This window comes from Carettochelys insculpta, chromosome 1 (genome assembly GCF_033958435.1).
Source record: "Carettochelys insculpta isolate YL-2023 chromosome 1, ASM3395843v1, whole genome shotgun sequence".
Classification (NCBI taxonomy): Eukaryota; Metazoa; Chordata; order Testudines; family Carettochelyidae; genus Carettochelys; species Carettochelys insculpta.
This window is the reverse complement of record NC_134137.1, coordinates 122,677,254-122,701,329: the sequence shown is the minus strand read 5'-3', so window position 1 is coordinate 122,701,329 and position 24,076 is coordinate 122,677,254. Positions and strand designations below refer to the sequence as shown.

Here is a 24,076-nt window from a genome sequence, read left to right as displayed (position 1 = left end):
TGTACAGTTGTTCACGAGCAGATATTTGCACTACAGCAGCACTAAGCACGTCATAGAACTTGTCTTTAACTTCTGGTGTGGAGTACAGGGTTGGCGCATAAGCGCTGATCAGGTGGACGGGACTGGTGCAAGTTTGAAGCGTAATCTGAAGAAGTCTTTCTGATCCGCCCATGACTAATTCCACCATTTGTAGAAGGGTGTTTCTGACAGCAAAGCCAACACTCTGCTCTCTGGGTTCTTCTTGGGCTTTACTCTGCCAGAAAAAGGTGTAGTCCTTTTCCTTTAGAGATCCTGAATCTGCGAGTCACCCTGCAAGGCAGCACTATCAGGAAAAGGAGTTTCTGAAGAGAAGAGCCTGAAGAGCAATGGGGGAAGGTGGACCTGGGGGGCACTGAGAGCAGCTGGGGGGAGAGGGGCCAGTGCAGTGAGGAGGGCGGACATGGCAGTAGATGGGGGTAGTGGGTTGGGGAGGGTCCTATGGTGATGGTAGCTGGGGGTGGGGCGAAAGGTGGGGAGGAGGGTCCCGGGGATATGAGGTCATTGCTCCACTGGGAGCTATGGTGACAGGGAGGTATGAAGTAGTGGGATCCTTAACCACATTCTCCACACCCCACCGCTTTGTGGGTTCTCCTGGGAAGGAGAGAGGCTAAGGGAGTAAACCCTGACAGAAAATCCGGAGTGGAGTGCGAAGGCGGTTCAGTGTCAACTTCTGGCACTGTCCCGGCAACTCCTGCAGCTGAGCTGGTACCAGACGTGGAGGTTATCCTCTCCTTTGGACTATATCAGTAAAGCCGAGAGGGGGACACTGGTGTCTGGGCAGCCCAGAGTCTCCATAATAAGTGCCCAGTCTTGCGCCTGGAGAGGTACTCTGGCATCGCTGAACATGGGGGGCAACAGATACCAGTTATAAGCTCGTGCTCGACTGGCGTAGAGAACGAACACCAGGGGTTGCCTTCGATGGTGGGAGAGATCCTCGCATCTCACTGGACAGTCACCGCCCGCCTGAAGCTGGGCAGCCCCCAGCCAATAGAGTACTGTCCCACCACAGTTCACCTGCCTCGCTGGGTGCATGAGGCTTAAGGTTCCTGAACCTGACAAGTGACTGAAATTTGGGCACCAGGCAAACCAATAAGAAAATCAACAAGAAATGAGAAACATCAACAATTTAAGCTTGCTTGCTGGAATGTGCGGACCATGCTGACCGGCTTGACTGAAGATCTTCAGGCCATCAGTGACACCTGAAAGACCGCTGTCATCAACGAGGAACTGAAGAGGCTCCGAGATGATATTGCTGCACTGCAGGCTGGCACACAGATACATGCTTAACTGGAAGCATGTGACTTCACGTGATAAGTGATGTTCACGCATAAATTATTTGCGCACTCAGAGCATAAATAAGCATTTAGTCTCCCTTTCTAATGTCTAAGATTCAAAACCACTTGGCAACAAAAATCTTTAGCAAATGCTATTTTTTTTTAATACATTCATTAGAGAAAAGAATCAAACCCTTTTGCTGGACAAAAGTAATTTAACTGATATTTTTCCACCCCTCTTGAGCTTGGTTTCCCTTGAGTGTACTGCTTATATGATTTATCCAAATAGTAGATTGAATTGATACCCTAACAGATTTTTGTTTGTGTTTTTGTGTGGTAAGATTCCAAAAAGTATTTACTTACTGTTTTTCTTTTTCCCCATTTTTAGGCATCTTTGCCGTCCCTGTCATACCCGGGAGAAAGCTAGGGGTCTGGGTAAATACATCTGCCAGAAGTGCCATGCCATTATTGATGAACAGCCATTGATATTCAAGAATGATCCTTACCACCCTGATCATTTCAACTGTGCCAATTGCGGGTAAGTGTATTTTATTGGGGGGAAAAAGTCTTTTTAAAAGTGCATATTTTTATTTGTTTGTTTAAATTTAAAGTCAGCTGTATTTGTGTGATTCACGTCAACAGTGTGTGGTTCTTTGTCCTGTCTAGTAGCTAGATCATGTATGGAGATTTAAGTCTGCCATGACCTCTGGGCTTATGGACTTGATCCTTTAGCTCAAACAGGCTCATAGGTTGCAGAAATCTGGGGTTCAGTCATCTCTCAGACAAGCTTAAATGAAAGCTGATATTCTGGAGAACAAGATGGCATCTTGGGAAAGGTGGTAATTTCAATGTGTGTACCCCCAATTCTAGCTCTGGACACAGATGAGGGTTTCACTAGTGCAGAAAGGATAAAGATTTACTTAGAAACTGAGTTCAGAGGTGACCAGGAGAGAAGAGTTGAACATGAGACTGTTTTCTGTCCTTGGAGGACTGCAAGTAACAAAAGAGAGGAGGAAGTAAAGAAGAATTAAGAGGAAACATGAAAATTTCATTTTGGAAAGGAACTGAGTATTAAATTATGATAGAAGATGTGACTCTGGACTGAACATCACCCCATGTAATCCTTTAGAACAGTGGTTCTTAACCTTTACTGCAGCCTGCTCCCTTTTAGTTCTCAAAATACGTTCTCACAGCTCTTATAAAAAGTGGAGATGGGTGGGCCTATGCAGTTTTAAATGCATATTAAATACGCGTAAAATAGTTTTATGTTATTACTCACCACAAATAATAGTGCACTAGGCATACAAAAATACACAAGCACTACCCAGAGATGTTGCGGAGTTTTGCTGTGGAAGTAAACTGTAACCGACACACAAACAGTTAGCGGCTAACTGAATTCGTACATAGGTTTGATGAAACAAAGTAGTTGTACTTACATGCCTGTGTTTAATTTGTGTTTGTGATTACTTACCTTCTAAAAGAAGCTGGCATGTCTTTCACCCCTAGAAAAAGCATCATACACCCCTGGAGGTGCATGCACCCCAAGTTAAGAACCACTGCTTTAGAATTACTAAAGAATTACTGCTTTAGAAGTACTAAAGAATTACTGCTTTAGAATAATCAAACCATTTGCAACCGTGAGGGTAATAAACCCCAGCTAAAATAGTAAATTGTGCATCACTTGAAATTTCATCAGACTTATCGGTGACTTGATTTACAGACACTCACGTTTGTGAGGCACATAACCTTAAATCTTAGTGAACATTGCGTTGTCATTCTGGGATGAAAAAGTCACTGTTCAAAACCATAGGCTGAATGAACTGCTACTTAGTGGTGTCCATTTTTAAGCCATATTTGACAGTAATCTCAATTATAAACTAAGAAACCCCAGTGAATTTTCAATTTTTTTCACTTCTTTTAAAAAAACAGCCCCTTCACTTCCCCTACATGCTTCTCTTTTGCTGCTTAACTTATTCCTCTGCAGCCCCCTATTTTTTTAAAAACAAAAGATTCTTCCCTCCTCTTTGAAACAATGTGTCTTCATCTGTGGCACCTGGTCCTTGTCTTCCGAGCTGAGCCACTTACCCAGTTTTTACAAGCTGTGATGGCAGCTGTATTGACGCTGTACAGCTGTAACTCTGTATCTCTTGGGCAATTCTGAAGAGAGTTTCTGCTTCAAACAGCTCCAGACAGAATCAGTGGATTTTCAAAGTGGCCTCTGCAGCGGCTGGACAAGGCAGTTTCTGACCTGCTGGAGGGAAGTCAGCCTTGCTTGGATCTAAGCTGTGGATAAACACAGATTTTCCCATTTTCCATGTCTGCACAGAGGTGCTGGATTGGAGGCATTATAGGAAATAGCACAGGTGCTCTAGTTTGCAGTAATTTGGAGGGCAAGGAAGTTGTTATGCTGATGTGAATCTAAATTAATGGGCGATTATAGTGGATTACAGTAGTGTCACCAAGAACAAATTTTAGGCCAGTGAAACTAGATCATGTCTACAGTAACCAGTCATTCTAAGTTACACTTGTTACATTAGGTAAGTTATGTAGCTGAAATCCAGGTAGCTTTGATTGACTTAGATATGTTGGTTGTTCCATCAATCTATCCATGACTTCACCAGACCCACTAAATCAACTCCACTGCATCAATTACAGCAGCACAGTTTTAGCCCAAAGTGAAGACAAGCCCTAGATCTTACAAATGATCCTGTGGTCACCGTAGATTGCTTGTAAAAGAAAATAAAAACTTAATGCATTATACTTACTACACATTTCTGAGTTTTCCAGGCAAACATTGTGTGTTCAAGGTAAAAGTCACTGAACCAGGCCATTTTGAAAACTAGTATCCAAATTCCATAATGGACTCAAAATAAACCTGTTGAAATAAATCCATGAAGTTATGCCTTTGCAACCACCCATTAACTAAAATCATTGTTTATAGTCTCAGATTCTTTATATTGATGTTTAATTCATTACTTCTTGAACAGGAAGGAACTCACTGCTGATGCTCGTGAGTTGAAAGGAGAATTATATTGTTTGCCTTGCCATGATAAAATGGGTGTCCCCATCTGTGGAGCATGTAGGAGACCAATTGAAGGACGAGTGGTGAATGCTATGGGTAAACAGTGGCATGTAGAGGTAAATGTCAGAACGTGTATTGTATTTTATAAATATTGGTATGAATATACTAGGTCTGTAATTCTGTGGGTCAGTTTCAATAGAAAGGGCTGTAAAATTCTACCTCAATGGCTTTTTCTGCAGTTGTCATCACAGAGTTTATTCTGTTTTGAAAAATTCTGCACTTTGAGAGGGACTTCCTATATTTCACATAAGATGTAGAACCCAAAATATCTCTTAAATCAACAGAAACTTTACGTGTGTGTATAGATAGTGTCACTGGCACGAAAGTATGGGTTAGTTGCCACAAATTTCCTGTTAGGTCTTCAGCAAATTATTTTCTCTCTCTGGTCTGCATCTCTAGCTGTAAAATGAGAATAATGATGACATTGCTTATTTTACAGGGGCTACGTCTACACTAGCACACTACGTCAAAGTAGCCTATTTCGAAGTAAGGACATCAAAATAGGCTACTTCGACGCGTATCGTCTGCACGTCCTCCAGGGCTGGTGCCATCGACGTTCAGCGTCGAAGTAGTGACGGGGGACATCGAAAGGAGCCGCCCTGGAAGGAAATGTGGAGCGTCCACACACACAAGTGCTCCCCGTCGAAATAAGGGGCCAGCAAAGCCCCAAGCCACTCCCTTAAACGGCCCCTCCCAGACACACTTGCCTTGCACAGCACAAGATCCACAGAGCTGACAACCGGTGGCAGACCCTGTGCATGCAGCATGGACCCCCCAGCTGCAGCAGCAGCAGCCAGAAGCCCTGGGCTAAGGGCTGCTGCACGCGGTGACCATAGAGCCCCACAGGGGCTGGACAGAGTGTCTCTCAACCCCTCAGCTGATGGCCACCATGGAGGACCCCGCTATTTCGAAGTAGCAGGACGCAGATCATCTACACATGCCCTACTTCAACATTGAACGTCGAAGTAGGGCGCTATTCCCATCTTCGGATGGGAATAGCAATTTCGACATCTCACTGCCTAACGTCAATTTCAATGTCAAAATAGCACACAGCACGTGTAGACGCGACGCGTGCTATTTCGGTGTTGTGCCAGCCACTTCAAAGTAGCCAGCTAGTGCAGATGCACCCAAGGTGTGTGTGAAGTGAAGTTAATTGTTCAAAAAGGTGCTTTGAGATCCTTGGGAGCAAAGTGCAGTAGAAGTGTCAAGTGTCGTACAGAAATGTATTAATATTTTGCATACATAAATAAATTACAAACTGCAAAAATAGGATTCAAATGCTGCAGAAAACGATCTGCAGGTTATTGTGGATCACAGACTAAATATGAGTAAATTCTTTCTTATCCAACAGCCCTGGGACCAGGGCTATAAACGTTGCTATAAAGTGGAGGGTGGGTGATTAATTTTCTCCTCGTACACCGCAGAGAGGATGTGAAATAATAGGATTAAATTACAGCAAGTAAGGTTTAAGTTAGATCACTTATTTTTATCCCGTGGTCTATGGACCCCTGGTGTCCACAGACTATGTTTAAGGGGTCCACAAAAGGTGACCATGAAAATAAAGTTTCAGATCCCAGAAAAAGCATTCAGTTTTTCTGATTAATCGAAGTATGTGTGTGCTCCCACCTACAGGCCAAAACCCTGAAATGTTTTTCTTACCAATGAAGCCCACAGTTCAGCAAACCTTTTTTCACACTGTGTCAAATGCCATACCAAGCAGATGCAACACTTATATTTGAATTCTACGCTCAGTTTAAGACTTCTGTGAGATGGGTCTGGGGACCACAAGCTAAATTTCCAAAGGGGGTCACATCTCTAGTTGAAATGTATCAGGGGTCTGCAAATAAAAAAAGAGTTGAAAACTATTGGTTTACACCTCAGGAGAATCTTCCTAATTGTAAGGTTAGTTAAGCACTGGAACAAAAAACCTAGGGAGGTTGTGGAATCTCCATTATTGAGGGTTTTCAAGAACAGATTAGACAAACACCTGTTAGGACTAAAAGTTTAAAGTATCCCTGTCTCAATGCAAGGGACTGGACCAAGTGACTTATTGAGGTTCCTTCCCGTTCTACATTTCTCATTCTGTTATGGAGACCATAATACTGCTTTGCCTTTATGATGCCTTCAGTATGAAAATCTTCAAGCATTTCACAATGGATGGTTGAGCATTTCAAAGCAATGCAGAAGCATTAGTCAAACATCATTCATTACATTTAACGGAATACAAGCTGCTTTGAATATTGCAACCAATAAATGTATCCTAATACCACATTCTGGTGACGCAGGCAAGTATTATATGCCCATCTTACAGTTGAGAGAATTAAGGAAAAAATAAATTTATTTCCAAAAGATGAGGATCGTAAATGGGACTCAAATCTGCTTACTCCTGCTCTCTTAATCACAGGGTCATCCTTCCTCCTAAGATAAATTAAAACACACCACCATTGATCAAATTATTGGTGATTGCCAAACAAGACATGTAGCAATAAAGTTTTTTAAGCTAGTTTAAAATTTTTCTATCATATCAATGCAATTTGTCAACTAATAATGAATCCATAACTTTTTCTTCGGTTTCTAATAGATTTTAAAATGAGCAATATTTTTTTTGTTTTAAATCTACAAACAATAAGTGTTATTTCTAATTTTAAAGAAAGTATTACTAGTAGGCTGTCCTTTAATAATTCTCAATCCTGAGTTTTGAGCATCTATTTCCAAAGAAATTCCATAAACTGAACCAGTCCAGAGACATTTTATATCATTTTTGTTGCAGCATTTTGTTTGTGCAAAGTGTGAAAAGCCATTTCTTGGTCATCGTCACTATGAGAGGAAAGGCTTGGCATACTGTGAAACCCATTACAATCAGGTAAGGTTGAATTTTGTTTCTTAGTCATTATTACATTCATGATTCATCAATTTGTATCTGTAGGGAAAAAATGTTAACACTAAGGCTTTGGTTACACTACAGCACTCTGTTAACAGAAGTCACTCTCAGAAGAGATTTCCTGAGAAAGCTTTTATCGAGTGTGTGTGGCCACACACCAAAAGCAGATTGAAAGAGCACTCCACTCTGTCGGCAGAGTGGCGGGACTGTCTGTTTGCTCTCTTGACAAAACAGGCACCTGGAAGTACAGCAGACAGGGCTGCCCATTGTTCTGGATGCCCTGTCTGTTGAGAGAAGATCCCTGCCAGAGCATCCACACAGGTTTTTTTGGTTGACAGAATCTGTCGACAGCATCGGTATGCCTCATGGCTGAGAGGCAGAACACTGCTGGCAAAAGTGCTGAGTGTATTTTGTGTATGCATGATCCAAGAGTTTTGTTGACAAAAACTGGGGTTTTGTTGGCAAAGCTCATCAGTGTTAGTGTAGCTTAAGGGAATAGCTTTGTCATTAAAAGTGGTGACTGTCACATTGTAAGTCCTTAAATATGTTAAGACTATTCTGCAAACGTTTCAAGCATTTAAAAACATCAAGGACTTCACAAAACTTTTAGTATGTACTAAGTCTTCAAATCCATAACTACTGAATGAAGGGCTCTTAGACTACAGCTACTCTACAGAGGTATTTCAAAACAGCTATTTCAAAATCTTACTTGGAAATAATACAGCTACCCAAAATTGCATTTTGAAGTAGCACCCAGTTTTTTCAAAATAGCATTTCCAGACACACAGCGCTACTGAAATAGTACCATTGGATGCCATCTGATTTATTTAAAAAGCTATTTCATGTTTTAATAGTGCCTATTTTGAAATTGGCATTATTCCTCCTGCAGTGAGGTTTACCAATACTGAAACAACGTACCCGCTATTGGAATTTATTTCAAAATCGCATGTGCATAGTGTGGACACTAGCAAAGTTATTTTGAAATAATGTGTTTATTTCAAAATAACTCTGTAGTATAGATGTGCCCCTAGCTGTGAACTTTGTAGTCTCTGCAAGATCAGACCACTTGTTTAGTGCTGCTAACGACACCCAAGTTTTTCAAGAAGCTACGGAAATCATGCCACTCCTTGTCTAGAGTTTGACATTAGGCCTCAGTTAATTAAGTGGCATTCTTTACAGTTGCTACTGCATAATATGATTCTATATGGAGATATGATATGCAGCTCAGCTTGACTCACTTTTTGTCCATCTTTGTATTTGTCAGAGAACGCCATCTAGCGACTTTCATTTTCATACATGGATTAAATTCACTGTCTTTTTCCCTACAAATTCTTATAAAGTCAGATACTGCAGTGAGGAGTGTAGCATAAACGTCTGGATGAACAGATTAAAAAGATAACATATATTCTGCTAACTGTTAAAATAAACCGGTGGCAACTATTTTAAACATGAGTAAACTGCAGAGTGTTACATGTACACATATCTCGGATCTTAAAAAGTAGATAAGCTTCAGAGTTCTGCAGCATGTATTAATTACAGATACCTGAATATTCAGTTTTGAAGATCTGACGTTTGAAATATTGATACTATAGCTGTAAATAATAAATGCCATAACACTACAGATGTTAACAAGTAATATTTGAGCCAAAACTAGAGCAAGTGGGTGGCTGTGTACAGAAACGTTGAAATTATGCAATAGAAACAGCAAGGTATTGTTGTAGACATGCAGGAGAACCTGAAAGTTCAAATTGACTAGAGAGAAAAAAGTAAAACAGTCTAGCTTAATTTCCCAAGATGAAAGAAGTGCAAAAATGAAATAAAACATAATTAGTATTTAAGAAAACATAAATTAAACATTGTTTCATCTTTAATAATGAAGGGTCTTATTTGTAATGTGAATGCAAAGGTGACTTAAGAAAAAAGTATGGTGGTACACATTCCTTTAATCGTACTGAGTTAGAAAAGTTGCTACATTCATATGCTGAGTTGCAATTAATTTGTTTTCTAAAATTCTACTGTTGGCAAGTTTTTGACGTTAAAATTTTTTTCTTCATCCATAGCTGTTTGGTGATGTTTGTTTCCACTGTAATCGAGTGATTGAGGGAGATGGTAAGCATTTACTTAGCTGCATTTTTTATGTCAGTTCAGAAGGACGCACAGGTTAAAGGAGGCACCAGGGAAAGGGAATATTGGGGCTGAATACCTTTCAAAATGCTGGTTAGTCTTTCTCTCCTTATGCCTTTTTTCTAAATTCTTCAGAGTTTCTGTGTGTAAAGTAAGAGTGTAAAATGGCAAGGCCCCAAACCTTTAGTGATATTCACACAGGCAGCCTCCTTTACATGTGTGGAGCCCCACTGACTTTAATAGACCTCAGTACACATGAAATAAGCCACGCAAATGGATCACATGACAGAAATAGGGCCTAAAGGCCTGATTTTACAAGGTATTGTAGTGCATAAAGAGGCAGACAGGTATCTAATGGGGTTTTCAAAAACTCACACACACCACGGCTTACTCTCTGTTACTATTCACACACACCCCATTCTCATGATTTTAATGGAAATTAGGTATCTAGGAACTTTAAAAAAAAAAAACACTAGTCTGGTATCTGCATCTTTAGGCACCTACATATGTCTGTAGAAGTGACACACTCACAAACACTGCCAAAGGATTAGCATTCAGCAAATAAAATATGTCCTGTAAAGACAACACGTGAACCCATTAACCTGGAGTATGGCTTCTGTCAACCATCTGGGACAGAATAGTGGAGAAAGCAGATTAATTTAATATGAAGCAATACAGAACAAATACCTATGTTACAACATCACCTACATGAAAAAGCACTATGTGCCAGTGATAGCACCAGCTCAACCCAAACCAGTAATTAAGTGGGGAAGGCCCAGACATTTAAAAGAACATCATGCCATGGTATTATAATTGTGTCAGTAATGCAGTTTCTCTGCATTACGCTGTACTTATAAAATTATAATGTAAGAGTCTTGAAGGGAATAGTCTGCTCATCTGTTTTTAAAATCCTCCAGAAACAAATACAGTTCTAAAATGTTGGTGGAACAGGTATCTTCAGCCTTCTACGGTAACTAGATGGCATGTGTTTCATATGTGCACTATGCAAGCTGGCTGCCTTATATTATATGGTCTCATTGCTAAACTGAGCAAATTGTAGTTTGCCATCTCATTGCCCTTGATGTAATTTGTAATCATTATTGTAAATTTATTCTTTCATTCCTCCATACACATTTGAACAAAACATTCCCATTATGAAAAATAAGCACGTCCAGCATTATTCTACCAAAGCGTGGGGGAGGAGGAGTGAATATGTCAGGCAGCCTATTAACTATAGTAGGTTCTCTATGGTTGTCCATCTCAGAGATCCCGTATGGAGCACTACGTATCTGATTAGGCTACCTCTGACAAACAGCAGAATACTTTTCTCCAAAATGACACTTATTGTACAACTAGCACCCACAAGATGTAGAGAGAATTGCTTAACCTATGATGACAGCTACAATACAGTAACTGAGAATGACTACAGCTGACTGACAAGTCATTTGCATTTCATAGGAGGCAACCTTGTGTGCATTTTTATAATGGAACTGCACCTATTGACCTGAACCGAGAAGAGGAAATAGTTTTTGGCAGGGAGAGAAGTGGAATAAGATCTTTATTTGAATGTTCAAATGGACCAAAACCAGAATTCAGCGAAACAGTTTCTTAATCCAAAGACCAAATTGTCTTTTATCTGTTAATTCCATGTGTGCAGTCTCACCTTAGTTAAAACTAAGATGTCTCTATATAACAGCTATCAATCCTAATTAGTGATCAGATACTTTAAAGAGGATTAGGCCCAGGATCCTCAAACACATACTGGCTGCCTTCAGCTAAACAGGCAGGCACTAGCAGATGGTCCCTCTGATTCCCTCCACTCTTTTACTTCTTACAGTAAATAGACCTGTGTATCTGACATCACTGATTAGGTATCCTGCTTTGCCAAAATTGGTTAGTATGCTGCTTGACCAGTTTGCTGGCAAGTGCCCAGGGACTTCAAGGACTTCCCTTATGCTATTACACTTCTCTGTCTTATTTGCAAATGTTCCAGGAATCCCTCCTCCCATGAACCACTCCTTGCTAACTAAAGCTCTCAGTTTCATTTCTCTTAAGTTGTGTTGCTTTTTCCTAGGCAAGGTTTCCTAGTAAAAGTACCTTAGGTTTAATTTCTTAATTCTCAGCAACCCTATGTAAAGTAAAGAGGATGGCAAGCGCTACAAAGGAGGAGGCACTAGAGACTGACAAAGAGGAAAAGAAAAGCAGCTGTAATTCAGAATCAAGCCCTTGCAGAACAAAACTACGAGAAAACAAATAATATAGCTACAAATTAAGAATCATCTTAAACACTGAAATAATTTAAAAGAACGTATGCCTCCTACACAGTACTTATCTACAGTGTATGTTCATGTGTGTCTCCTTACCCTTCATTTTTATTATGGTCCCTCATTTTATTCCTAATTGAGAAAAAAGTTGTAAAATAATCAACTTTTGCTGTACGTCTTATGAAGGCGTGATTTTCAGAAGTTCTTAACAAGTGCATTTGCTTATTGAACTGCTGATACAGTCTTTTTCCCCCTCCCTCCAGTTGTCTCTGCTCTGAATAAGGCATGGTGTGTGAACTGTTTCGCTTGTTCCACTTGCAACACTAAGTTAACACTCAAGTAAGTTTATCGGATAGTTTAAGAAAATGGAAATCAGTTGTGATCTCTTTTGATCAGATCAATAATCACCTTTCAAGCACATATGTAATAGTCATAGTTTAACTGTAACGGCACAGAATATTTGTACACTTCTTGCAAATGACATAAGTGTTTGTTCTTGCTGTTTGATTTACTACTTTAAAATCTATTTTTGCTTTGTATTCAATTTTTATTTCAGCTAAGATGCTTCTTAACTCTTTTCCTGACCTTTCCACTGTTTCCTCTGTGTGTTATCTAAAGGGATAAGTTTGTTGAAATTGATTTAAAACCTGTCTGCAAACACTGTTATGAGAAAATGCCAGAAGAATTTAAGCGTCGACTTGCTAAACGGGAGCGAGAAGCAAAGGATAAAGACAAGCTGAAAAAGAAAAAGCCTGTCTGTTTGTAAATTTTCCTTTCCCTGCTGTCACCATCTCTACTCTTTCCTTCTTTGGTCAGTGTTTAGGATATGTATGTTTCTTTTCATTTTCTGCATGTGTTTGTGATAATCAGTTATGGAACAACTATTAATTTCCACGTGACTTGAAATCTTCAGCACTTGACGCTGTGCTCAGAAATTGAGTGTGCATGGTTTCTTAAACAGCAAAATTCAAAAATGTGGACTTTTGGGAGAAAAGTCTTACCCTGATAAATGGACTGTTTTAATATCTGAGCACTGTGTAGCTATAATTTCATTCCAGCTTCCCATATTGCAACTATTTTCTGTGTATAGTTTAATATATATGCCAGTAGGTCCTTTGCGCATGCAGCTGTCCACCTGTTTATCTGTATGCTCAAGTGCAGGCTTATGCTTATAAAACTCAGGGATGCAGATTTAAAAGATTGTTGTGAAAATGATAGTTTTGAAATTCTATTTTTAGTAAATGTCTTATGCTTCCATTTTAGCATCCCACACAAGCTGTTAAGTTAATATAAAATGTCAGTCCCTGAAAACAGTATTGCATGCTGAGTACATTATTCCTGTTTCAATGTTAGTGAAAAAATCTTAACATTTTGATCCATTTTACATGACTGTATCAGAACAGCACTCAATGAGACATATATCTGTAATTCATTAGCAGGGATGGGGCTATGCAAGCCTATATTTTACAAACTCTGTCAAGATGCTCTCTGAATAGCTCCTTTCCTGCGGTCCATACAGTTTACATCTTTTGGGTTGTGGGTTCAGTTGTTCTGGGCTTTTTTGTTTGTTTGTTTGTTTGTTTTATGACTTCTCTAAAAATTCTTCATAGTAAGAAGGATTTTGGAATTTTTTAAATAGTTTTTAATTCACATTGAATTATCTGAATCTCCTGGTACAACCCATTATTTTGCTGCGTATACCATGTCACTATGGCATGCTACAAATACTCTGAAATCTCTTTCACTTTTTTTTTTTTAATATCATTTTTAGGAACAAATTTGTTGAATTTGATATGAAGCCTGTCTGCAAGAAATGCTATGAGAAGTTTCCTCTGGAGTTGAAGAAGAGATTGAAGAAACTAGCTGAAACTTTAGGAAGGAAGTAAAAATTCCTAATCTCATTTTCCTGTGCAAAAATGCGAAAATATTACAGATATTACTTGACTTTTATTTTTCTTCGAGGTTGCAGTCAGCAATACACAAGCAAAAGAAAATAAGTTTCCTTGATGAATGACTAGCTTCATAGGAAAATACTTTCCTCTTATCTTCCCAAAACATTCATCTGAAATCCCCATACATTTTATACAATTCTTGCAACTAACAAAAACAAAATAGATCTTCAATCCTATATTTGACTTTCACATTTAAAAATATTTGTTGATGGGTAGATTGTACTTTAATAGTAAATTGCAGATACAAATTCTAGTAAAACTCTTCTATGGCTCTGGTCCTGCAGCTGGATCTGACTTGTGCCCAGACTTCAGGCAGATCCTGTGGTTAAGGCCCATATCTACACAAGCAACTCTTCCTAGCAAAACTGGGCTTTCATCAGGAAAAAACAGAGCATCTACACCCAAAATATGCTTTGTCAACAGTTTGTCAACAAAACCCAGCACATCTGTCAGCAGCATTATATCTCCCCGTTTGGGTAGAACACCTCAACATTGTTCTGTTCACAAAGCAACCTTGTAGACACTCCAGGGCCCTTTTCTCGACAGACAGGGCTTCCAGTTCACTGGGCAGCCCTGTTTGCAGCGCTTCAGGTCAGCCATTCTGTCAAGAGAGGGTCGGGCAGTCTGGCTGCTCTTTGTTGACAGAGCAGATTGTTCTTTCAATCTGTCAACAGAAGTTTTGCCAGGAGACTCCTTCCAACAGTGATTTCTGTTGACAGAGGCTTCTTGTGTAAAGGTGGCCAAGATGTGCTTGTGCATTTCCTGCAATAACTTCACAGTTGAACCTAACTTCCTGTACACAGATAGTGATATTGAAATTAATGTAATACTTGTGCATAGATTTCAGCATGTTGTAAGTCTTTAAACAACAGTACCATCCCTTTTTATGGAAGTTTGTTTTTAGATTCAGATCCAAGAAGTCATTATGAAGCCATATTTTTAATGTCTGCTAAAAGTCAAACTTCAAAGGGCAACCACTGCAAAAGTGTAGTGTCTTTTAAAAGCTTCATAACTAATCTTTGTGTATCAGCCTTAAAAGTTGTAATGGAAATATAGAAATATATTTCTGTTGCAAAAAACATGCATATTTAGAGCTATCCGAATTTTGCTATGTTCTGTTTAAAATAATCCAATAACATTCATGAACGGTTTTGTATTTTACTTATATTTTGTGCCTTATTCTTCTGTACCTTTCACAATAGTATTCAAAAGATGCATTAAATATATATATGCAGTTTTATGTTTATTTTATATTCTTATGCAGAAAATACATACCAGGTATTACAAGAAATAATATGCTTTAACTACTTCAATTCTATAGGATGTATGAAGTTTGTTTCTTCAAATATTGAGAACGCTTTAAGTTTAAAAAATACATAATGTTGCTTCTTGGTTCAATTAATTTTAACTACATGAAATAAATATCTCTCATCTCTGAGTGTATGTACAAATGGTCTATCTTAGAAGGTGCTGAGCACCAACAACTTCCATGTCAGCCCTGAAGAATTGGGTCCAGACTGATCAATACTTCCTAACAACATGCTTCTAAGTCTTATGTAATTCATTTGTAGTCATAAAGAATCAGATCTGTAGTCAAAAGAGAATGTATTTTCCCCTTCCTTTATAAAAGGTGCAGCAATATGGCAAACTTGTATAACAAATTTTTTCATTTACTATAACAACCTAAACAGATTGTACAGGATTATATTCTACCAACTAGTCTCATTTCATATCTTTAAGAAAATTCACCCCTTAGCTGGTTTAAAACTTGAGCTTCCCAGTGTGATAAATAAAGGCTATTGAATTATAACCTGTTTGACTTTTCTTAAGGGATGTTTGGTGGTGAGGATCTCTCTATGTTCTCTGCCTTTCTTGTGCTACATCGACTTCAGCCCACAGTTTCTTTTGAAATATGGAACTGTCAGATGTGACTCAATAGTTAAGGAGGTACTTCCCTAATTGTACTTTTTCTCTTAAAGAGAACTACAGCCAGTCTGTTTCCCACTTTAATAAATCAATTTACTATATAAATTTCAGATGCCATTTAATAGATAACTGAGTTTTTAGGAAATGTGCAGAATAAAATGCTTGTTAATTTTTCCTAGAAAAAATAATTTAAAATAGGCTAGTTTTTAAAATCTACCTCTGAATGCCACCCTGGCTGCGTCTACACGTGCACGCTACTTCGAAGTAGCGGCAGTAACTTCGAAATAGCGCCCGTCACGTCTACACGTGTTGGGCGCTATTTCGAAGTTAACTTCGACGTTAGGCGGCGAGACGTCGAAGTCGCTAACCCCATGAGGGGATGGGAATAGCGCCCTACTTCGACGTTCAACATCGAAGTAGGGACGTGTAGACGATCCGCGTCCCGCAACATCGAAATAGCGGGGTCCTCCATGGCGGCCATCAGCTGGGGGGTTGAGAGATACTCTCTCTCCAGCCCTTGCGGGGCTCTGTGGTCACCGTGGGCAGCAGCCCTTAGCCCAGGGCTTCTGGCTGCTGCTGCTGCAGCTGGGGGTCCGTGCTGCATATACAGGGTCTGCAACTAGTTGTTGGCTCTGTGTATCTTGCACTGTTTAATGAAAGTGTGTCTGGGAGGGGCCCTTTAAGGGAGCGACTTGCTGTTGAGTCCTCCCCGTGACCCTGTCTGCAGCTGTGCCTGGCTCCCTTATTTCGATGTGTGCTACTTTGGCGTGTAGACGTTCCCTCGCTGTGCCTATTTCGATGTTGGGCTGAGCAACGTCGAAGTTGAACATCGACGTTGCCAGCCCTGGAGGACGTGTAGACGTTATTCATCGAAATAGCCTATTTCGATGTCGCAACATCGAAATAAGCTATTTCGAAGTTGGGTGCACATGTAGACGTAGCCCCTATCTCCCCATCCCATACATACAAACACTCACCACGCATCTTCACATTCGCACACAGGCTACGTTTAATATTTAACTATTATGCCGAATAAGTGTATCTTCCTTACTCATTAAAACTGAAACTAGAAAAGATACAGGAACTCCAAAGAGCTCAAATAAACTTAATGAATTGCTATCATGATCCCATATGAAATTCATTGATGACAAATGCAAGACAAAAGACATTGAAAAGTTAAATCCATACATTTAGGGAGTTCCAAGTTAACTAACAACTCAGGAAAAAGACTGAAGACATCACTGTGTGGCAGAGGCACAAGGATGGACTGTATCACAAAGTGCTTACCAGTGACACTATAAGCTGAGCAATTGTGTGGCCATCCAGGGGAGATTCAGATGTGCCCCAGCTGATTAGCAGGGCTGGCAGCACGTCTTTTCACTGGTGGTGTCCATCTGCACATGCCTCTTTGCACATAAAAATTAAAGGGTTAACTTAATGAAACCATCATCTACTTCAGAGTGCTACTACCCATTCCAAATCAAAGGTTACTCCTCATTTTATTTCTATTCTCATGAGCAGAAACAAACAAGGATGTGGATTTGCTAGAGCAGGTTCAGTGAAGGGCAACAAAAATGATTAAGGGTCTGGAACACAAGACCTATGAGGATAGGCTGAGGGATTTGGGCTTGTTTAGTTTACAGAAGAGAAGACTTAAAGGTGATTTAATAGCAGCCTTCAACTTCCTGAAGGGGAGCTCTAAAAAGGAGGGTGAGAAACTGTTCTCAGTGGTGTCAGATGGCAGAACAAGGAGTAACAGGGTCAGAAGTTGAAGAGGGAAAGGTGTAAGTTAGATATGAGGAAAAACTACTTCACCAGGCAGGTGAAGCATTGGAATGTGTTGCCTAGAGAGGTGGGGGATTCTCCATCCCTTGAGGTTTTTAAGTCCTGGCTTGACAAGGTCCTGGCTGGGATGACTTAGTAGGGGTTGATCATGCTTGAAGCAGGGGGCTGGACTAGATGACCTCCTGAGGCCCCTTCCAGCCCTGTGATTCTGTGAAACAAGGCTCCACTAAAACATGTAAAGTTTCTAAAGGAGGCTTACCTCCATATTCCCATTTACCATGCACCATACTATTCACCTAATTTAGATATGGATAGTGGTCACAGCTCTCCTCCCCCATTTCTACTATTTGATCTTACATGCTTCCAGAGTCTGAGTATTGGCTCTCAACCTTTCCAGCACTGTACTACTTTCAAGAGTTCCTTTCGTCCTGTGTGCTTTCTGCCGAGGGAGACAGTCTGCCTCACCGGGGAGCAGCAGAACGCTGTCGACACACGTGCTGCGTTCTGGCGATTTATTGTCAGCACAACGCTTTCCGAATGCGGACAAAACTCTAGTGCAGAGGCAGCCCAAAGGCGCACCCCCCGCCTCGGGTTCCTGAGGATTCCCCTCCCTCGCCCCCCCGCTAGCGCTCAAACTCAGCTGTAGCAACAGCCGGGTCCCCTGCAGACACGCCCACGCCCCCGCCCCCACCTGCGTCCGTTCCGAGCGCCGCGACAGCGCAGGGAACACACCCTCATGCTGCCACCCCGCCGGAAAAAGGGGCGGGCCGAGCCTCGGGAGGGGGAAGGTGGCCGAGCTGATGTACGTAATATCCGCTTTCCCAAGTGGTAACGACGCACCCGCAACGCTGCGTTACGCATTCGGTGGCGGGCGCGCGACCGTCCCGAGACGCCCCTGCTCAGCGTGAGCGGGAGGGGCTCGAGGCCGCGGTGGCCGTTCGGTTCGGTTCGGTTCGGCTTCGCCGAACGGGGAGCGGCCATGAGGCGCAGCAAGGCTGAGGTGGAGCGGTACATCGCCTCGGTGCAGGCCGCGGCCCCCTCCCCCAGAGAGGTGAGCGGCCCTCGGTCTCCTTGTCTCCCTTCCCCTCGCTAGCCGCGTCCCCGCCCGCCGCTCCGGGGACGCCGGGGCTGAGGCGGCCGTTGGAGCGCGCGGCGGGGATGTGCCCGGGCCGGGGGAGGGGGGCGTGATCTGCCGCTGGCGCCCTTTAGCCGGGGGCGAGGGGAGCCGGTCTCTGCGACGGCGGTTGGTTATCCGCTCCGGCAGCGGAGGCCGGGGCATGGAGCAGCTCCCCCGCCGCGGAGTTGGGAGGGGCAGCGAGTCGCAGGCTCGGCTTTCAACGTACCTGCCCCGGCGGCAGGGCGGGCCTCATTCGGTGCGGGCAGGGCCGCCTGCTGCTCTGTGGGCCGGTCGCAGCGCCCGGCAGTGGGCGGGCCCCGTCCTGGCTGTGGGGACGTGGGTTAGAGCTTTCCCATGCTCTAGGTGTGGCAGGGAGCCGGGCTGTAGTCAAGACTGAGAGGCAAGTGTGGCAGCCGGAGCTCACGGATTCTGAGCTATCCTTGCCCGAGGGTGTGTTTCCTTCAGCTTTTAGACCCTGGTGACCACCACGCTAGCCACATGTGACTGTTTAGCCTGTTGAGTATGGCTAGTTGGCTTGAAAAATATTTTTTTCATAATAGTGTGGTCGGAACTGCTTGGGCACCCTGGTCATAGACCTATTCACTATGGTCGGGTTGAGTGGAGAGGCAGTGTTGAGAGAATGTGGGGAAGCAGAGGGTTTAAGTCAGCAGCGAAATGCTGCAGATTTGATTTACCAAATAAACATTGCTGCTGTTTAAAAAAAAATGAAACTTAGCTTTGAGTTATCTGTAAGGTAGTAATTTGCAGGGTCACATTTATTTTTCGGAAAACTTGGATTGTGCTTAAATAAAACTGATCCTTGCTTGTTCATGGGCTTGCAAAAGCCTCATTGCAAGTACTGCCATGTACTGTTTACATAGAATTAAGACTGTCTCTTGTAATGCATTTTAGCAATGGAAATGACAGCTAGTTCTGTGTCCTCATTTACCTCTCAGCATATCTCAGTGGTGCTCTCTAGATCACCAGTGGTCTAAACTGATATAGTTTAATGGGCATCTAATTTTCAAAAGCCAGAGATCAGTTTGATGCTTAAAACCTCACATTTGTTCTGTAGTTTTTGATCAGTAATTAGGATCTTTGTTAGACATGGGAAATTTTAAGTGTAATTGCTTCATAAGCACATTTACGTTTACTGTACTGGCTTTTTAAGCAGGATTTGTACACACAGTATTGGTACTATCTCATTGAAATACACATGTAGAGATTCTGTTGACAGTGTAGTCAGGATTCAGCTGCTTTTTACAACCATCAACAAATTTGAGTTTGTTACACTAAACTGATTTTTGTTGTTACTCTCGCACTCCTTAAAATATTTTCTCCTGCCTGCTGTGTTAAAAATGCACACAGACAGGGAATGCTAATTTTTACATGGGTAACATTGCAGCTGACTGTATAGTAAGTTCATAAAATTAATAGTGGGAAAGTAGGTGTTTCTTATTCTTTCTGTCCTTGTCATCTGTAAGGTTAAGAAGGGACCAAGATTAACTGTCACTTGAAATTGTAAAGGAATGTCCCACCAGACCTTTTCAAACTTAACAATGTCCAATACATGAAGTGTTAGGGGGAAAGACTAAAAACTGAGGATGCCTTATTAAAGGGTAAAAAACAAGCTTTATTCAAAAACAAACAAACTTTGTGCTGTAGCATTGAGTGGGAAAAGAAAGGTTACTCACCGTAGTAACGGTGGTTCTTCGAGATGTGTCCCCGTGGGTGCTCCACGTTAGGTGTCGGGCTCGCCCGGCGCCGCAGATCGGATCTTCCAAGCAGTTTCTGCCGGACCGCGCATGCGCCGGTGCGCGCCGCTCCCCCGCGCGCTCCCGGCCATGTGCGCGATCCGGTCCCCGCCAGTTCCTTGACCAACCGCCTCGGATGCTCCTGCAAAACACTAAACAGAGATCCGGAGCGGGGAGGATGGGCGGGTAGTGGAGCACCCACGGGGACACATCTCGAAGAACCACCGTTACTATGGTGAGTAACCTTTCTTTCTTCTTCGAGTGTCCCCGTGGGTGCTCCACATTAGGTGACTACCCAGCAGTAACCCAAGATAGGAGGTGGGTAATCGGATTATGTGCAGCTTGTCCCCGAGAGGACCGCTGCCAAGAGACGGGTATCCTCTTGGAATACCCTGTGAAGGGCGTAATGTTTGGCGAAGGTGTCACAGGATGACCAGGTCGCCACTCTGCAAATGTCTTTTAGCGCAACGCCCTTGAAAAAAGGCTGTTGATGCTGCCACCGCCCTAGTGGAATGAGCCCTGGGCGTGGCCAGTAAAGGAGTCTTTTTGAGTTTGTAGCACATTTTTATGCAAGATACGATGTGCTTAGAGATTCTCTGCGAAGAGAGACATTCTCCTTTTGATTTGGGAGCGATAGAGACTAGGAGCCTATCCGTTCTCCGGAAGGACTTGGTCCTGTCCATATAGAAAGCTAGCGCCTGCTCACGTCCAGGAGGTGTAGGCGCACCTCTTTGTTAGAGTTATGAGGCTTTGGATAAACAAGGGTAAACAATAGGTTCGTTAGTATGAAACTCAGAAAGAAACTTTAGGAACAAAGGCTGGATGCAGCCGTATGGTTACCGCCTCCTTGGAAAAACAGCGCAGGGCGGCGTTGCCATAACTGCCTCAAGCTCGCTCACCCTGCGAGCTGACGTGATTGCGAGAAGAAAGGTCGTCTTCATCATAAGGAGGCGGAGGGAAACCGTGGCCAAAGGCTCAAACGGTGGTCCCCTTTTCGCATTAAGCACCAGGTCCGAGTTCCACAGAGGTGGAAGCGGTTTCTGAGGGGGGTATAGGCTTACCAGCCCTTTGAAGAACCTGGTAACCATGGGATGGGCGAACACCGTATGCCCTTCCTCTTCGTGTCTGAACACCAAAATGGCGGCCAGGTGGACCTGAAATGAGGATAGCGAGAGTCCTCCTCTCTTGAGGTCCAGTAAATACTCTAATATCACAGCCATAGGCACCGAAAGGGGGCTAGCTGTTTGGTAGAACACCATGCCGTAAAGCAGAGTCCATTTCTGCTTGAAGGTCTTCCTGGTGGAAGTCCTCCTGCTACTTTCTAGGACTTGCTGCACTTCCTCCGTACATGTGCTCTCTAGGGAGCTGAGCCATGGATTAACCACGTTTGTAGTCGCAGGCTTTGGGGGTGCGGATGCACTATGGACCCCTGGGCTTGCGTGAGCAGATCCCGCGCCACCGGAGGGGACATCGGTGGCCGGTCCGACATGCGCAGGAATAGGGGGAACCATTGCTGTCGATCCCACGTTGGGACTATCGGGATCATTCAGGTTCCTTCCCTCCTGGCTTTCTGCAACACTTTGTGGATGAGCACTGTGGGAGGGAAAGCGTAAAGCAGGGGGCCCCTCCATGAGATCGCGAAGGCATCCCTCAGGGACCCCCGTCCCAGTCCTGCCCTGGAGCAGAATCGTGGGCACTTCTTGTTGTGCTGAGTAGCAAACAGGGTCTATCTGGGGAAAAACCCCATGCGTGGAAAAATCGGTTGCAGCAGATCGGGATGGATCTGCCACTCGTGCGTGAGTGCGAAACGCCTGCTCAGCTGGTCAGCCTTCACATTGCGAGCGCCTGGTAAGTACGAGGCTTTCAAGGTTACATTGTTGGCGATGCAGCAGTTCCACAACCGGACTGCTTCTACACATAAGGCACGGGACCGAGCTCCTCCTTGCCGATTTATATAAAACATGGTGGAGGTATCGTCTGTACTGATCCCGACTACCTTGCCTTTCAGTTGGTCTCGAAAGTGTCTGCAGGCGTTGAACACTGCTTTGAGCTCCAGTATATTTGTGTGCAGTGACTGCTCCATAGAGGACCACAGCCCTTGCGTCACCTCTTCGCCCATGTGTGCTCCCCACCCTATGAGGGGGGCATCTGTAGTAAGAACAACCAATACGTGTGGTTGGTGGAAGGGTACCCTTGTTAGCAGGTTCTCGGGGTTTACCCACCATTGCAGGGATTTGCGCACCTCCGTTGTGGGCGACGCCATCCTGTGAACAGTGTGTGCTGCCGGTTTGTATACGCTCGCCAGCCAATGCTGCATGCTGCGCATGTGTAACCTGGCGTTCTGTTCTACGAAACGTTGCTGCTGCCATGTGGCCCAGCGGCTGTAAGCACGTCAGAACCAGCACCATAGGGCTGAAGGTGAAGCCTTGCGCGAGGGAGCCGATGGCCCGAAAGCGAGTCTCTGGTAGATATGCCCTCGCTGTAATAGAATTTATGCGTGCCCCTACGAACTCTATGTCCTGTGTGGGGTCTGTCTTTGATCTTGTCAGATTGATAAGCAGGCCGAGCGAAGAGAACGTGCCTGCTGTGACACATATTATGCGTAGTACCTCCTCCTTTGAGGCCCCTTTGAGTAGGCAATCATTCAGATACTGGAATATAAATACCCCCTGTCTGTGCAGGTAGGCTGACACCACTGCCAAGGTCTTGGTGAAGACTCTGGGGGCTGAGGAGAGCCCAAACGGTAGGACCTTGTAAGTCGAGGGCTGCGAACCAATCTCCATCGTCTAGTGCCGTAAGGATGGAGGCGTTTGTGATCATCCGAAAACGTTGCTTGCGCAGGTACCGGTGAGGCCTCGAAAATCTAAGATGGACCTCCCCGTGAGGAAGTACCTCGAGTAGAACCCTCTCCCTTGCAGTTGCTCCGGCACTCTTTCCACTGCCCCTACGAGCATGAGATGGTCTACCTCCTGCTTGAGCCTCGCTACATGGGAGGTCTCCTGGAGGTGGGGCCCCGGGTGGAGGTCATGGTGGTGGGAGCAACTGGGAGGGGATGGCGTACCCCGTGGCTATGATCTCCAGCACCCATGTGTCTGTGGTGATCCTTTGCCACTGGTTATAAAATGGTCGGATGATGGCCTTGAGCACTGGTTTCGTGCCCTCTGGAAGCGAGTCCATGAGGGAGGTCAACCTAATGTGGTTGTTGAAATTATGGTTCGCTAGATGCGCTGCGTAATTTGCCATTGGCAACAGTAGCGTGGAGGAGGAGTAGACCTTTCTGCCCAACAGCTCTAGCTTTTTGGCATGTTTGTTTATTCCCCCACGTTGCGACGACTCCACCACCAAAGAATTTGGTTGTGGGTGGCTGAACAGGAACTCCATGCCCTTCGTGGGCACGAAGTATTTTTTTTTTTTTTTTCTCTCTTTTGTGGACAGGCGGAATAGTCGCAGGAGTCTGCCATATCATAGTGGCAGACTCCAAGATTGCGTCATCAGCGGTATTGCTATTTTGGAGGAGGCCGGAGGTCTCAGATTTTTGAGGATCTTATGGTGTTGCTCTTGCACCTTTGCTGTCTGGAAGCCTTGCGTGAAGGCCACCCTCGTAAAACAGCTCTTGGAACTGTTTGAGATCGTCCGGAGGATGGACGCCCCCCGGGGCCGTAGCCTCATCCGGGGAGGAAAGCGAGGAACCGCTGGGGTACGTCTTTCTGGACCCTTCCGGTTCCTGCTGATGATGGTACACCCTCTCACTAGAGGTGTGCGAGGAAAAATCTCGGGGTTCCATAACCAGTCCCCCCTGAGATGCTTAAGTCTCTGTCCCCGGTCACAATTGCCCTCGGGGGTACGAGATCGTTCGTAGGGATCTTTCCCTAGTAGAT

At 43.6% G+C, this 24,076-nt stretch overlaps 2 protein-coding genes across 7 annotated transcripts in view; both read left to right on the top strand.

Annotated features, from left to right (window-relative positions):
* LIMS1 (LIM zinc finger domain containing 1) overlaps positions 1 to 15,420 on the top strand; it is a 134,090-nt gene extending 118,670 nt beyond the window's left edge. For 3 of the 6 annotated variants that reach the window (XM_074991067.1, XM_074991038.1, XM_074991068.1), the window contains exons 5-11: positions 1,702 to 1,851; positions 4,301 to 4,451; positions 7,166 to 7,258; positions 9,337 to 9,385; positions 11,928 to 12,003; positions 12,283 to 12,475; positions 13,436 to 15,420. In XM_074991067.1, coding sequence (XP_074847168.1) covers positions 1,702 to 1,851; positions 4,301 to 4,451; positions 7,166 to 7,258; positions 9,337 to 9,385; positions 11,928 to 12,003; positions 12,283 to 12,430 — 667 coding nt within the window. In that variant the 3' untranslated portion in view covers positions 12,431 to 12,475; positions 13,436 to 15,420. Of the gene's footprint in view, positions 1 to 1,701; positions 1,852 to 4,300; positions 4,452 to 7,165; positions 7,259 to 9,336; positions 9,386 to 11,927; positions 12,004 to 12,282; positions 12,477 to 13,435 lie in introns of those variants that run through there. The other 3 variants (XM_074991060.1, XM_074991049.1, XM_074991075.1) reach the window with 3 other exon arrangements.
* Positions 15,421 to 18,165: 2,745 nt separating this feature from the next.
* The window catches only part of RGPD4 (RANBP2 like and GRIP domain containing 4), a 76,434-nt gene continuing 70,523 nt past the window's right edge, over positions 18,166 to 24,076 (top strand). Inside the window, exon 1 of the mRNA XM_074991022.1 lies at positions 18,166 to 18,378. Coding sequence (XP_074847123.1) covers positions 18,307 to 18,378 — 72 coding nt within the window. The 5' untranslated portion in view covers positions 18,166 to 18,306. The remainder of the gene's footprint in view (positions 18,379 to 24,076) is intronic.